Source organism: Stegostoma tigrinum, unplaced genomic scaffold, assembly GCF_030684315.1.
Source record: "Stegostoma tigrinum isolate sSteTig4 unplaced genomic scaffold, sSteTig4.hap1 scaffold_53, whole genome shotgun sequence".
NCBI classification, from domain to species: Eukaryota; Metazoa; Chordata; class Chondrichthyes; order Orectolobiformes; family Stegostomatidae; genus Stegostoma; species Stegostoma tigrinum.
In genome coordinates, this window is record NW_026728461.1 from 630,581 (window position 1) to 644,707 (window position 14,127).

A 14,127-nucleotide genomic window follows, 5' to 3' on the forward strand; every position below is an offset into this window, starting at 1 on the left:
GTAAAATTCTCTGAGGAAGTAATGAGCAGGTTAGACCAAGGAGAGCCAATGGAAGTTATTTTCCTGGACTTCAGGAAGGCCTTTGATAAGGTGCGACATAAGACGTTCCTGAGCAAGATAAAGGCCTATGGTATTAGAGGCAAGGTGCTAGCATGGATAGAAGATTGGCTGTCTGGCAGAAAGCAGAGATCGGGGTTAAAAATGTCTTTTTTCAGGATGACAGCTGTCAAGTAGTGTTCTTCACGGTTCAGTGTTTGGACCAGAACTTTTCACTTTATACATTATTGATCTAAATGAAGGAAATGAGGGCATTCTGGCTGGATTAGCAGATGATACAAAGATAGGTAGATGGACAGGTAGTATTGAGGAGGCGGGGAGGCTGCAAAAGTATTTGGACAGATTCGGAGAGTTGACAAAAAAGTGGCAGATAGAGTACAACGTGGGAAAGTGTGACATCATGCATTTTGGTAAGAAGAAAAGAAGCATGGACTATTTTCTAACGGGGAAGACAATTCCGAAGTCTGAAGTGCAAAAAGACTTGGGACTTCAAGTCCGGGAAGGATGCATTGGCCCTGGAGCAGGTTTTGAGAAGGTTCAATAGAATGCTACCAGCAATGAACAGCTTAACATATGAAGAATATTTGAGGAATCTATACTCGATGGAGTTTAGCAGGATGATGAGTATCTAACTGAAACTTCATAGAATACTGAATGGCCTGGACAGAGTGGATGTTAGAAAGAAGTTTTCATTTTTTGGGTAGATGAGGACTTCAGCGCACAGCCTTAGAGTAAATTTTAGATAAGAGATAAGAAGAATCTTTGTCAGCCAGAGACTACTGAATCTGTGAAATTCACTGCCACATAAGACTGTGGAGGCTTGGTCATTGAGTATATTTAAGATGGAAATAACAGGTTCTTGATCATCAAGGGTTACGGGGAGAAAGTGGGAGGATGTGGTTGAGAAAAATATCAGCCATGACTGAATAGTGGAGCAGACTTGTTGGGCTGAATGGCCTAATTTATGTTCCTATGTCTAAAGGTCTTATAATGCGACTTGGCACAGCATGCCAAATGCAATGTTTAGCAAAAAGTATCAACACCAATTTCTCATTGATTGAAAGATGCCCCTTGATGAATCTAAACTCATGGAGTTTTTGGGATTGAATGGAAAACAAAACAAATGATTCCCTACAGAGAACCAACGTGATATTGCATGTTTAAGCAGCTACAGTAATTCTACTTGTTTTTGTGTTCACAGTGATTAACCAGTTACAAACTTTCTTAGGTTTGAGATCCAAATATCTACAAAGGACATGAGTGTTAATGCATCACACGCAGGTCACACATGATAATAGACTCCACTGCCCTTTAGCCTTTTGCAAATGCACAATAGTGAGAAACATACAGTACAACTTGTAATTAACAGAATGACCTGTTGGACTGATGCACATGAAAATATAGTGTTCATTCGCTGCACATTCCGCAAGCAGTAGATCGGAATATCAAAAGTGCTCAGTGGAAAAGCTTTTTGCAAAGAAGGACAATAGAAGGCTGAAATATGAATGAGAATTCATGTTGGTTTCTTTCATTTTATTTTTTTAAACATTTTAGTAAAGAATCTCAATGGATATTTCAAACCATTCGTTACCTCCTCTCTGATTTTACTCTGGGTCCCAGCATAAATAAATGGATTGATGCAGGAGCTCAATAACTGAAGCATATATCCACTTTGTTGGACAACAAATATGGTTTTGCTGACATCAGAACCAGATGAATAAGAAATATTCGCAATTCGGACATAAATAATTGTAACAAAGTACAACAAATATAACAGAATGAAGCTTCCTGAGATGCCAAAGAGTAAAACAATGGACTTTCTGCGCTTCTCTATCTCTGGATCGCTCTGATGCTCTCGATTGCTCCGAGTCAGGAGTCCTCTACGGGCTCGATTACCTGCAAAAATATGCCTGACAGTAAAAAAATTGAGCAATAAAATCAGAATGAAGGGAAGACAAGGAGTTAAAATGGAACGAATCCAGTCATATGCAGCCCACTCCAGTGTTGTATAATACTGTAATTTTAGGCCACAGAACCTGGGTATGTTGTCAATTACATATATAGGTTCATAAGCAAAGTACGTCGAGATATTTTTCATAAAAGACAGTGCAGACACAATTCCTATCACCCACGATGCCACCCTGTTTGTGCAATATTTTAATTTCAGCTTTTGACAACATATGGCCACAAATCGATCAAAAGTGAAAGCAACCGTTAACCAGACAGAACTGTCAATGGCTGCAAAATTCAATGAGTTCCGAATACTGCAAACTGGTGTGATAAAGATGAAACTGAACCGGAAATAAATCCCAGCAATCCGGTTTAATATTACAACTGTGATAATGACGAGAAGATCTGTTGCTGCCATAGAGACAAGATAATATGTGATACACAAAGAGAGACCACAACTCCTTCGACACAAGATCACAATCACTGCCAGATTAGCTGCAACGGAAAGAGATAGAGAGAACATAAATGCGTTGCCATCTTGACTTTGAAAACAATCATCTGTTTCTTGACTATGCACAAAATTTACAATTTTAAACTCAAATCTGGGTTGAAAGGGATCCATTACAAAATGAACAATTGTGCATTGTCCTTACCACATTTCTCCACATTTATAATAAAGTATTTTGAGAGAATTTTTTAAAAAAACGGATTCTGGAAAAAAAACAATGATCAAAAAGAGGAATGGAAACAAGGAAAGGAACAAAAAATTCATGAAATTATATTAGCAAAGAAATGCAGAAAATACTGAAAAACTAGTATGAATAAGTCAATACAAATTCGGAAGTGACGAAGTATGAGGATTACACTTCACAAACAGTAGACGTGTGACATTTCAATTAACTATTGAGAAAGTATTCCGTCATGTAAAAATTTGCTTTCATCTTGCTCATAAATATCCTGAAATAAATGAAAGTGAATCAAAATTCTTATGACTTTGTGGATTGTGTTTGCAGAGGATGTAATGGAAAATTTTATCTCTGTGCTAGATTATGATTTAGCAGTTTAAACCATGGGCAAAAGCATTACATATCTTGGGCCACGCTGGGCACCATTCTTTTACCTCAGATTATTGAAAACGTTGAAGAAATTTGGATTATTTGTCTCAGAGTGGAAACAGATACGAAGAGATTTGATTGAGGATTCACAATCAAGAGTGGATTCTTAAAGTGTACAGGGAGAAGCTGTTCATGCTCATAAGGGGGGGGGTGGAGAATAAGAGTGCATAAATTTAAATTGATGTGCAAAAGAAGCAAGAGTGAAGTGAGAAAATCTTTTTCACACAGTGACAATCTAGGACATAGGATGAATTACCAAAAAGTGTCGTGAAGGCAAGTGCAGCTTCGGCAGTCAAGAGAACATCGGATGGCTGTGCGGATAAAAAGAAATGTGAAAGAGTATGGCAGAAAAGGCAGAAATTGGCACTAGTTAATGATGATCGCTCAAATATCCAATGGAGCTCAAAGGGCATGATGATACTATGGCTTTAGGAGGTGTATTTTGTCCGGGGTGTTCTTTGCATGTTTTAAGTCAGCAGTACCGAATAGTGTACCAAAGCAAATTGAGTAATAACTTGTGAGGCCATGTTTTCTTTTAAAATTGGAACAACAGGAGTAACATGTGTGGGTGTCACCAAACTCCCACAGAACCAGAATCTTTCGTTTAGTAATTAGCAGTTGCTGTTAGGGTCTTGAAGAGGTGAAAGCTATTTTTCCCCATCTCATTTACAGCCAAAAACTGGGGATTCTCTGCCAGCTACAGGTGTTGTGCTTGAGAGAAACTGTTTGCTGAATTTGCATTTTTTCCAAAGGATGTTCATTTATTGGAACAATTAATTAGTCGTAGCGACGGCACCAATTATTGTGTTAACTTTTCCAATCGAGTTAAGTTACTCCAATTCCTTGTTTCTTTCATTGTGTTTTAACTATAGTGGATGAATAAAGTTGTTTTGAATTAAATCCAGTAGTTTGATGAAAACAATTGGATCTGGAATGAAATACATAATGTCTACCTTTACAATAATAAAGACATTAGGGTCTGGAATTTCCATTAAATATATTTGAGCAGGTTTGGACTGATCCATAGCACATTCGGGGCTCTTGTAGGGATCAAAATGCCTAATTCCATGTTGGGTTTAGAATTATTGACCTCAAAGCAGTGAGTAGTAAAAGTTAATACCGTTTAGGTTGCATGTTTAATTTGGTTAGTGTAAACAGGGCATACATTACATTGCAATTGCTCTTTCCGTTACTAAGAGTACCTTAGGGGTACAAGACTTTGGGCATTTTACAAAATGAGAGAAAGGTAAATCTTTTGGACAAAACAAAATGAGTTGGTGTAGCCTAAACGAATGAGATAAGGGAAAATAGTTGTGGCAAACATATAACATTCACAATTGCCCGGAATGACATTGGAATCTTGGGAAGTGGCTCAACTTCAGTTGTGAATAAATCAACTTTAATTAAAGGCAATTACAAGGGGAACATTGGTTCTGGCAGAACAAAAAAGAAAGAGAAAATAAAACGAAACAGTTTTAAATACAACTTAAAGTAGAGGAAATAGAAAAGGAGGGGAAGGCCCCAAGAGGAAAGGCTGAAAGACAGAGAGAGATTGGCCTTCAGACGTTGGTATTCAGAAGGGAATTAGTGCTATGTAATGAGCCAGACTTTATAAAAGACCTTAAAGCAAGGGAACACTTAAGAGGCAGCGATTATAATATGGTAGAGTTCAGTCTGCAGTTTGAAAGAGAGAAGGCAAAATCAGATGTAATGGTGTTACAGTTAAATAAAGGTAATTACAGGAGCAGGAGAGAGGAACCGATGAAAATCGACTGGAAGCAGAGCCGAGCGGGGAAGACAGTATACCAACAATGGCAGGAGTTTCTGGGTGTAATTGAGGACACAGTACAGACGTTCATCCCAAAGAAAAGAAAGATTATCCAGGGTGGGATTAGACAGCCATGGCTGACAAAGGAAGTCAGGAAACATATCAAAGAGAAAGAGACAGCCTATAAAGTGGCCAAGAGCACTGGGAAATCAGAAGATTGGGAAGGCTACAAAAACAAAGAGAGGATAACAATGAGAGAAATAAGGAAGGAGAAGATCAAATATGAAGGTAGGCTAGCTAGTAATACTAGAAATGATAGTAAAAGCTTCTTTCCATACATAAGAAACAAACGAGAGGCAAAAGTAGATATTGGGCCGCTCCAAACTGATGCTGGAAGGCTACTGATGGGAGATAAGGAAATAGCTGAAGAACTTAATAAGTACTTTGCATCAGTCTTCACAGTGGAAGACATGAGTAGTATGCCAGCAATTAGGAAGAGCCAGGGCGCAGAGTTGAGTATGGTAGGCATTACAAAAGAGAAGGTGCTAGAAAAGCTAAAGGGTCTAAAAATTGATAAATCTCCTGGCCCCAGTGGGCTACATCCTAGAGTTCTGAGGTAGGTGGCTGAGGAAATAGCAGAGGCTTTGGTCGTGATCTTTCAAAAGTCACTGGAGTCAGGGAAAGTGCCAGATGATTGGAAAATTGCTGTTGTAACTCTCTTGTTTAAGAAAGGAACATGACAAACGATGGAAAATTATAGGCTGATTAGCCTAACCTCAGTAGTTGGTAAAATTCTAGAATCCATTGTCAAGGATGAGATTTCTAAATTCCTGGAAGTGCAGGGTCAGATTAAAACAAGTCAGCATGGTTTTAGTAAGGGGAGGTCGTGCCTGACAAACCTGTTGGCCTTCTTTGAAGAGGTAACAAGTATGTTAGACTAGGGAAACCCAGCAGATGTTATCTATCTAGACTTCAAAAAGGCCTATGATACAGTGCCTCACGGGAGGCTGCTGAGCAAGGTGAGGGCCCATGGTGTTCGAGGTGAGCTACTGGCTTGGATTGAGGATTGGCTGTCTGACAGAAGGCAGAGTTGGTATAAAAGGCTCTTTTTTCGGAATGCCAAACGGTGTCCCGCAGGGTTCAGTTTTGGGGCCACAACTGTTCACCTTACATATTAATGATCTGGATGAAGGGACTGGGGGCATTCTGTTGACGTTTGCCGATGATACAAAGATAAGTGGACAGGCAGGTAGTACTGAGAAAGTGGAGAAACTGCAGGACGTTTTAGACAGTTTAGGAGAGTGGTCCAGGAATTGGCTGATGAAATTCAATGTGAATTAATGTGAGGTTTTGCACTTTGGAAAAAAGAATACAGGCATGGACTATTTTCTAAATGGTGAGAAAATTCGCAAATCAGAAGTGCAAAGGGATCTGGGAGTGTTGGTCCAGGATTCTCTAAAGGTTAACTTGCAGGTAGAGTCCGTAATTAAGAAAGCGAATGTAATGTTGTCGTTTATCTCAAGAGGGTTGGAATATTTAAGCACCGATGTGCTTCTGAGGCTTTATAAGGCTCTAGTTGGGCCCCATTTAGAATACTGTGTCCAATTTTGGGCCCCACACCTCAGGAAGGACATACTCGCCCTGGAGCGTGTCCAGCAGAGATTCACATGGCTGATCCCTGGAATGGTAGGTTTAACGTATGATGAATGGCTAAGGATCGTGGGATTGTACTCATTAGAGTTTAGAAGGTTGAGGGGAGATCGCATAGAAACTTACAAGATAATGTATGGCTTAGAAGTGGTGGACGCTCGGAAGTTGTTTCCGTTTGGCGGGGAGACTCGGACCAGTGGGCACAGCCTTAAATTAGAGGGGGTAAATTTAAAACTGAAATGAGATGACATTTCTTCAGCCAGAGAGTGGTGGGCTTGTGGAATTCATTGCCGCAGAGTCCAGTGGAGGCCTTGACGTTGGATGCCTTCAAGGCAGAGATCGACAAATTCTTGATCTCAAAAGGAATCAAGGGCTATGGGGAGAGTGCAGGGAAGTGGTGTTGAAATGCCTATCAGCCATGATTTAAATGGCGGAGTGGACTTGATGGGCCGAATGGCCTTACTTAAACTCCTATGTCTTATGGTCTTTTGGTCTTATGGAATTGCAATGTAAAATGTTGGAGGCGAAGGTAGAAGGTATGGTTAGTGAGGAGGACCGTCATGATGGGCAAACCCTTCGTAGCTAATGGGTCAGTGCGGATGAGTTTTCATATGTTCAACCTTTGCGTATGTTTGACGAAATGGATGTAGAAGATTCTTCATCCCATTTGAGAAAGTGGCTAAAGAAATGAAAGGGCTGGTAACCATCTGATCATCTCGATCCAAACAAAGCTGGCAGGTTGATCTAGTGAGGTAAAATGAGGTGAAAATAATATCTTAAATACGTATGTGTTATATCAGAACTCTACCGAAAACCTTTCAGGAAACTAAGAAGGGACCTTGGTCAAATGGACATTCAGTTTGAAATGATCAAACCAAGTAATTTTGATAGGTGGTTAAAGGCACTGAAAATCGATTGAATATATGATGCTTGTTAGTTAGGTGTTCAAACTTCACTTCCTAAGGTAATGAAATACATATGGAAGATCAGAGAGTTAAAACTACAAGATGAGCAGCTGAAATGCCAGATGATTATAAGTTGTTTATAAAACAATGATTGGCTTCTGAATTCAACTTCATTCTGTGAGTAATAGAAATTGGGAGAAGAGAAATTCTTAGGTGTTAAAGGAGAGGATAGATAATAAAAGCAGTTTTTAGTGAGTAAAATTGAAACCCATGGGGGTGGTGGCAAAAGAGGTATTAAAAAATACTCGTGTTTCCAATGCAGTGAAGTGAGTCTTTTGAAGATGCAGTGTTGGCGGTTTGGAAAAATAAAACACCAATGGCTGTGGGAAAACCCGACAAACCAGTGAGTTTTGTTGAAGTGGTAAAGAAAAGAGTGGAATCTCTAAAACGGCACCAGAATGTACACCCTGATCTGGGACTGTTGAAAGGAAAGTGCGAGATCTGTTTAAGTTATTCCATTGCAATGGTGAGGTCTATTCACATATGGCAGAAGGAGCAGATATAGGGTAAAAAAAAACAAGATAAGGAAGCAAGTCAATATTTGATGTTGAAAGACGAGGAGATATGTAGTTCAGAAGGAGTCGTGCCACAAAACGTGTTCATTTGTGGAGTTCATGGTGCAAATAGCACGGCTTCACTACTTAAAGTGAGGTTGGCGAGTCCAGTGCAAAGTGATGAAGTGATGGTAGGGGTTTTAGAGAACATTCTGGCTCTAGCAACATGGTTTATCTTTGATAATGTTATAAATGGATCACGGATAGGATTGCTTTATTCTGTGGTTGAAACGCCAGCGGAAAATCAGGCAAATGAGGTGTTAACAGGATGTATATTCTATGGTAACAACGTGACAAAGCCATAGGTTGATGCAGAAAGAAAAATCCAAAAGAAAAAGTAATGAAATTGAAATTCATTTGTCAGAGACTACATTTTATCAAACGGTTCAGAGAAAAAGAAACAAGAACAGATGAAAGGCAGGGTAGAAATTTTGTAGTTCAGATAATTTAACTCGATTACATCAAAAAGAGGAAAATCCAAAGTAGTTATATGAAAAAGCGAGCACAGAAGAAGAATCTGAGTGTATCCCAGAATGTCACAATCTTAAAAACAATGTATTGATGGGGAAATGGAGACTATCACATGTGCAGGTGGTTAAGAAATGGGCAGAAGTCCATCAAATTGTATTACCCTTGGATTATAGAACAGGAGTCGCGGGTAGCATGTATAGTGCCAATTGGATGTCATTTCGGAATACGGAAAATGTAAACCAAAATACAAAAGCGTTTTTGTTGGTCTCCACTGCTTAAGGATGTGGTTTCATTTTCTGACACATCATACAAGTCAGATAATTGGAAAACCTCAGGCAGCAATAAAACCAGTACTCTGATTACCCTTTCCCACGTTTGAGGAACCTTATACAAATGTCTTAATTGATTGATGAGGATCCCTGTCGAAAATTAAAAGTCGTAATCAATATTTGTAGTGCATAATGTCCATTAGATTTTTGGAGACCATTCCATTACACAGTATCACGGCTAAAAGCATTGTAGAAGAGTGAAACAAATGTTTCACCAGACACGGACTATCCACAGCCGTCCTCTGAAATCAAACATCAAAATATTCATCAAAGCTATTCCAGAAACTTATCGATAGCTTAGGGATAAACTAATTCCAACCAACTGCGAACCATCCAGAATCACAGAAAGCATTCAAATGATGGCATCAAACATCAAAGACCATATTGGGGGCTTGCAGACAAAACTATGCACAGGATTGGGATAAAGGAATTCCATTCGTACTTTTTGCAATGAGGGATACTTCAAGGTGATCTACCAAAGTTCAGTTTATTTGGAGTAGGTTTTGGGAATAAGTTGAGAGAAATATTGAACTTAATTAGGATGAAAATCTTGAGTTAGAGTTTAGAAACCAGATATTTGAACAATGTGTCAAATTTTAGGGAAAGAAATAGTGGATAAGTTGGGGAGACAGCATTTGAAAGTAACACAGCAGGTGATGAAACAGGTCAGCAAAAATAAATCAAAAATTGCAATTTTGCTAGTGGAGATAATGTGTTAGTTTTTCTGCAAGGGGTCGGTGAAACTTTAAAAGCAAGATTTAGTGGGCCATATCAAATGCAAAGAAGACTGAATGAGATTAATCATTTGATAAAAACACCATGCAGAAAGAAATCTATCAAAGTATGTCTTGTGAATATGCTGTTTCTTTTTCTTTTAAATATGGAAGGAAAACAAAAGGAGAATGTGTTATGGTTACAACACAGAATAAAGAATCAACTTGAGATGATTCTGGATTGGATATTCCTCAGGTAAAATTGGGCCATGAGGAAGCTTTTAAAATTGGGACAAATCACCTTTCAGAGGAAAATTGAACTGGCCTGAAATAATTATTATAATCATATCCGAAGATATGTGGGAATAAGCTGGAAAGTACTAACTTAATTAAGCCTGATGTCAATATAGGACATGCTGTTCTAATTATGCAACACCCTTATAGATTTAGCTCTCTAAAATTGGCAAAGGTTCAAAAGGAGATCGAGCGCATGCTGCAAGACAGCATAATCAAAATGATTGCACTGACTGGAGCTCACTGATAGTAATGACACCAAATCAAAATGGTACCCAATGATTATATACAAACTATCACAAAGCTAATGCAGTGGCAAAGTAGGAATCATCTCTTATTCCATGCTTGGAAGGCAGTACTGAGAGGGTGGGAGATACAACTTATATTTCTAAGTTGGATTTACTCTTTGGACACCAACAAGTGCTTTCATCTGAAAGAGTGAAGACAATTTTAACATTTTTAACTCTGAACAGACTTGACCAATTTAAAGTCATGCCATTTCGTATGAAGAGTGAGCCAGCATCATTTCGAAGATGAACCAGTCATGTCATTTTTGGATTGCCAAATTGTAAAGTGTACATCAATGACCTTGTCATTTTTAATCACACATGGACAGGACATTTGCAGCATCTTTTGGAATTGTTTGATTGACTTTGGGAGATAGGTTTGTTGACAAACCTGGTTAACAGTGAGCTTGCAAAAGGCGAACTCACATTGCTTGCCTAACACATTGAACATAGATATATGGCTTCATATGATGCAAAAGCAAAGGTTATTTGGAGTTACAATACCGTTGACGAAGAATGTCATACTATGATTCTGGGTATTGAATGGGTTTTATCAGACGTTTGTACCGAATTTTAGCAGTGTGTTTTCTCCACAGAATAATTCAATGAAGAAATGCAGGAACTATCAGTGGGTGGAGAACTGCCATAATGCATTTGATAGACCAAACGTTGTATTAACCACTGCCCCAGTGTAAACCCCACAGAATTCACACAAAGCTATTCAAGTTGGCTAACGGGGTGAGTGATGTCTGTATTGGTGCTGTACTCTTCCAAGAAGATGACGAGAAGATAGAAAGACTTATTGGGTGCTCTTTTTCAGAAAATTGAATAGTTATGAACAGAAACAGTGCATGAATGATAAGGAGACCTTATTCTCAGTGTTGATGTTACATTTTGACATTAACTTTGCCAGTCATGTGTCATAGACAATTATATACACTGATCATAACCTCTTAAGATTTTTAGAGCAATTTATGGACAAAAATTCTGGACTGTTTTGATGGAGCTGAGAATTGCAGCCATTGAATTTGAAAATTATATACAGGGCAGTATGAGAGAACTTAACTGCCACTGTGTTCTAGCAAATGTGAAGAAGACAGATGATGGTTTACAGTGGCAGGAAAACAATGGACTGAAATATACTGTTGTCATGAATGTTTACATGTTTCGTGCGTCAGTACGAAAGTCTAAAGTTTTATTTTAAGAAATGAAGACAATATGTGTATGTTGATGTTTCATTTTATTTAACGAGGAGGTGTGATGACTGTGTGACTTTAAGAGGTATATTTTGTCTTGGGTTTTTTGAAGGAAGATTTAATGCAGTGTGATGAGTATCTACCAGAACAGAAGGACAACAGCTGGTGGGGTCTTAGAACAATAAAAGCAGTCTGAATGGGTGTGGTCAAACTCCCACTGCACTAAGGTCTTCAGTGTAACTTTCAGCAGTCGCTGCTGATATCTTGAAGAGATAGAAACCATTTTTCTCACTCTTGGTGTCAGCAAAAATTTGGGGGTCTCTGGCTGCCATGGGAGTGACGTGTGAAACAATCTTTTTTCGGAATTTAGGTTTTTCCAAGGGTGTGTTTATGAAATATAATTATGTTGGAACAGTTAACTGGTAATTGTTACTGTATCTATTAATCCATTAACTTTTCAAATGGAGGAACATAATTCCAATTCCTTCTTTCTTTTGTTGTATTTAAACTATCGTGGATGAATAAAGTGTGTTTTGCTTTAAATCTGGCAGTATGACTATTCGAATTGTATCTGCAACGCAACACCTTACTTTTACTGTTACAATAAGAAAAATTGAAGGGTTTGGTCTTATCCATAACAAGAATCAAATGGCCTCCTTCTGCAGCAGAACACTTTTTGACGTGTTGTGGTTTGGGCAAGATTTCAGTTCATAATATTGATCTTTAAATAATTCATTTCCTGAAATCCAGTCCAGAGACATCAAATTATTTCGTTCAAATTTGTGAATCATTTGAGAGAATTATTTTGCTAATGCCAAAGCCAACTATATAATATCTCTACACGAACAACATAAGTGCAAAGTAATATTTCATCCACAGTATCAGTCGTGATGACACGATGAAATCTCAACTACACTGTGGTAATGGAGTGGAAATTTTACCAATGCAGAATTCAAATACGGTTACTCCAAATAAAATTCTTGATACTTCACGCGAAAACAGCTTTATCAAGAACATAAATGCAATTGAAATTAAACTGTGAATATAGTACTCAAATTTAACTGTACTAATGTAAGTAACGTTATACTGGAACTATGTATTGAAGCAATGAACGGTACATGACACAAAATGTTCTCATAATTTTACAGGTGAGAAATTGTACAGGTAAAACGACAAAATTGTGTAATGAAACTGGTGAAATTACAACAATAAAAGAAGATCATTTGAGTTGAATTAAGATTATAGGTAATGCTAGTAACTGTAAGAAGTCATCTGATAAAATTGAAAATTGATGCTATTACTGTCTTAAAATTGATCCTAAAACAATGATAAATTATGCAAGTGAAGTTAACCACATTAATTTGGATGAAAACCTTTTAATGAAAAAAATTGGAGGAAAACACGCATAAAATGAGAGAAAAACAAAGGTTTACGGGTTAAACACAGTTCAGAACAAGTACTTGATGATTAATACTGTCAGAAACTAACGAGAATAACTGACCTGGAACTCCAATAGCGGCTAGAATTGGATAGTAAATGGCAAACACTGGGCCTATTGGTATCCCATGCATTTCTATCAAAAACCTTGAGCATTTTCTGCACTTCCTGAAAAAGTACTCACATTTATACCTGATGTCAGTCTCTTGGGAGATAATTACTTTGCTTCTGCTTTACAGGCATAGAGTTTATGTTTAAAAACAAAATGGTGTGTCAAGTTCGTTTTTGGAGACCCTCACGATTGCTGCAATAATAAGACACTGACCTGTTTAAAAAAACACAAATCCTTTTATTACCAAGCAAGTACGAGTTGTGGAGAATCACTGCACTGAATCTGGCACAGAGTGCAGAGTCTTGCAAGTAATTCTCCCCGAGCAGCGGACAGTCCCCGCTTTTTATACTTTACAAAAGACATGATACATAAAACTATTTTGCAATTTACAATGGCATGATACATAAAACAATTACTACAACAGACAAAAACATGATACCAAGCAATTATTACATCAACAACATAAAAGACCAGGATATAGCATTGATTGCTAGTGAAGTAGCTGCTACTGGCAAGAGGCAATTTCAAGTTGTTGTCCGGGACAGATTGTGATTTCAAGTTGCAGGCTTTCTGGCTAGAACAAAGTCAGTGCCCTGGCCCCTTTGTCAGCGACAGAAGATACAGGCTTTAGAGGTTTCACACCTTTACAAATTTTCCCCAACTAACCCTATTTGAAACAGTTTGATTCTAATTTTAATAGAGTCAGGAAGCTTAAGACAGTGTCTGCATACTGATGAGTGAGAAGATAAGGAGTTACAAAAGCTTTACACTGAATTCCTAGCTGGGCAGGGAGCTTCAGGGCAGTGTCTGCATACCTATGTGTCGGCAGATAAGAGTTTACTTCTACAAATTAAAGTCTCTGCATAAAAATCAAATGCAGATTAAAAAAAAAACTTTAATATATAGAAGTATAGAAATGAATGGGATGTTATCACATTAACATCTCATTCCCTCCTTTTATCATTTCATGACAACCTATAACGGGGCCGAGAGGGGAGCTGCCAGCCTTTCAAACACAAATCTGCAGCAAGGGCTCAGGCATGCCATAAATGTACAGCAGGCAGCTATGACAACCTCTAGAACAACTAACCAATGCAGCAAATATGAGCCCCAAGAACTGCGCATAAGCCATCCCAACAAACCCTGTCTAGGCCGGGGTCCCTCACTGTGCTGTTCTAACTGCCCCTGTATGGCTTGGATAGCCTGGGAAATGTAATAGGGCTCGTTGG

General features: G+C 38.3%; 1 protein-coding gene across 2 annotated transcripts; it reads right to left on the reverse strand.

Moving 5' to 3' along the window:
- Positions 1-1,557: 1,557 nt before the first annotated feature.
- Positions 1,558-12,927, reverse strand: LOC125454563 (probable G-protein coupled receptor 139). Of its 2 annotated transcripts, none has more exons than XM_059644136.1 (2): positions 12,851-12,927; positions 1,558-1,953 (listed from the first exon to the last, which is right to left on the reverse strand). In XM_059644136.1, exons 1-2 carry the CDS (start codon positions 12,918-12,920, stop codon positions 1,586-1,588), a joined length of 438 nt encoding a protein of 145 aa, XP_059500119.1. In that variant the 5' UTR covers positions 12,921-12,927; the 3' UTR covers positions 1,558-1,585. The 2 variants fall into 2 exon arrangements, with proteins under 2 accessions (XP_059500119.1, XP_059500118.1); XM_059644135.1 differs by having other exon boundaries at positions 1,558-2,502.
- Between the last annotated feature and the right edge of the window lie 1,200 nt (positions 12,928-14,127).